Below are 1,423 nucleotides of genomic sequence, written 5' to 3'. Positions count from 1 at the left end.
TCTTGAAGACCCCCAGGGTAGGGGAGAGCACCACCTCCCTTGGGAGCCTGTTCCAGACCTTGGCCACTCTAACTGTGAAGAAGTTCTTCCTAACGTCCAATCTAAATCTGCTCTCTGCTAGCTTGTGGCCATTATTTCTTGTAACCCCTGGGGGCGCCTTGGTGAATAAAACCTCACCAATTCCCTTCTGTGCCCCTGTGATGATCTTATAGGCAGCCACAAGGTTGCCTCTCAACCTTCTCTTGCGGAGGCTGAAAAGGTCCAGGTTCTCTAGTCTCTCCTCGTAGGGCTTGGTCTGTAGGCCCTTAACCATACGAGTGGCCCTTCTCTGGACTCTCTCCAGGTTATCCGCATCCCTCTTGAAGTGCGGTGCCCAGAATTGCACGCAGTACTCCAACTGCGGTCTGACCAGTGCCCGATAGAGGGGAAGTATCACCTCCTTGGATCTATTCGTCATGCATCTGCTGATGCACGATAAAGTGCCATTAGGAAGGCCTTGATGGTCAACTGAACAAAATTAGTCAAAGTGAATCCTTGCAAGCATTAAATTTGTGTCATCATACCACTGATGAAATATATAAACATTGTAGATTTTCATTAGAATTTTAAACTATTGAATATTCACATAACGCTTCATAGACATAAGAAGAACTGCTTTCAGAAAGAGCCTGCTTGGAAAATGACAGAAAACACAAATAACAGTGTCAGACTTTGAGGCTGGGTAAGAGTAAGAAAGGGGAAGGAATCTTAGTGCCTGAAGATTCTCAAACAAGGACGCTTTCAGAGCAAGTATAAGATACTGGACCAGCTTTTGGCCTGCTTTACAAATTAACTTTCTTGATTTTGGTTGGTTTTCAAAGAACGTATTATCATCAAAGAGAATTTGTCCCATTATTTTAAGCACTCTAAGTCTAATGGTTGTCATCTAATGTGAATAATTAATCTGTTTAACTTCATTTGATTTTAATTAGTTTTTATTATTGTTTTGAAAGGGGCTGACAATATCAGGAAGTACTGGAGTCGTTACTACCAAGGATCTCAAGGGGTAATATTTGTGTTAGACAGTGCTTCCTCTGAAGATGATCTAGAAACTGCTAGGAATGAACTGCATTCTGCTCTTCAGCACCCGCAGTTATGTACTTTGCCGTTTTTGATATTGGCTAATCATCAAGACAAGCCAGCAGCTCGCTCAGTACAAGAGGTATGTCAATGTGGCAGTATGTTGTCGGCCCATATTTGCTGTCTACACATCACAAAGGAAAGCATGTTGTTGTTGTTTTTGCTACTACTACATAATCCACAAACCCCAAGTCAAGGAGCAGAGCCTTATTATGGCAGGTTGCAGTCGCACACACAAAATGCTCCTTCCCCTAAGGACATTACAATCTACTGCACTCTCCCCATCATTAGTCTTGGGAAAGAG

The 1,423-nt window shown here is 43.0% G+C and overlaps 1 protein-coding gene across 4 annotated transcripts in view; it reads left to right on the top strand.

Moving 5' to 3' along the window:
• Positions 1–1,423, top strand: part of ARL15 (ADP ribosylation factor like GTPase 15) — a 358,539-nt gene that overhangs the window by 159,648 nt on the left and 197,468 nt on the right. For 3 of the 4 annotated variants that reach the window (XR_003092511.1, XM_025196136.1, XM_025196137.1), the window contains exon 7: positions 993–1,201. Coding sequence is in view for 3 of the 4 variants with exons in the window: in XM_025196136.1 (XP_025051921.1) it covers positions 993–1,201 (209 nt within the window). In the remaining variant the exon portion in view is untranslated. Of the gene's footprint in view, positions 1–992; positions 1,417–1,423 lie in introns of all 4 variants that reach the window. The other variant, XM_025196135.1, reaches the window with a different exon arrangement.

The sequence above is a fragment of the Alligator sinensis genome, unplaced genomic scaffold (assembly GCF_000455745.1).
Source record: "Alligator sinensis unplaced genomic scaffold, ASM45574v1 scaffold573_1, whole genome shotgun sequence".
Taxonomy (NCBI): Eukaryota; Metazoa; Chordata; order Crocodylia; family Alligatoridae; genus Alligator; species Alligator sinensis.
This window is presented reverse-complemented; position numbering and strand designations above follow the sequence as displayed.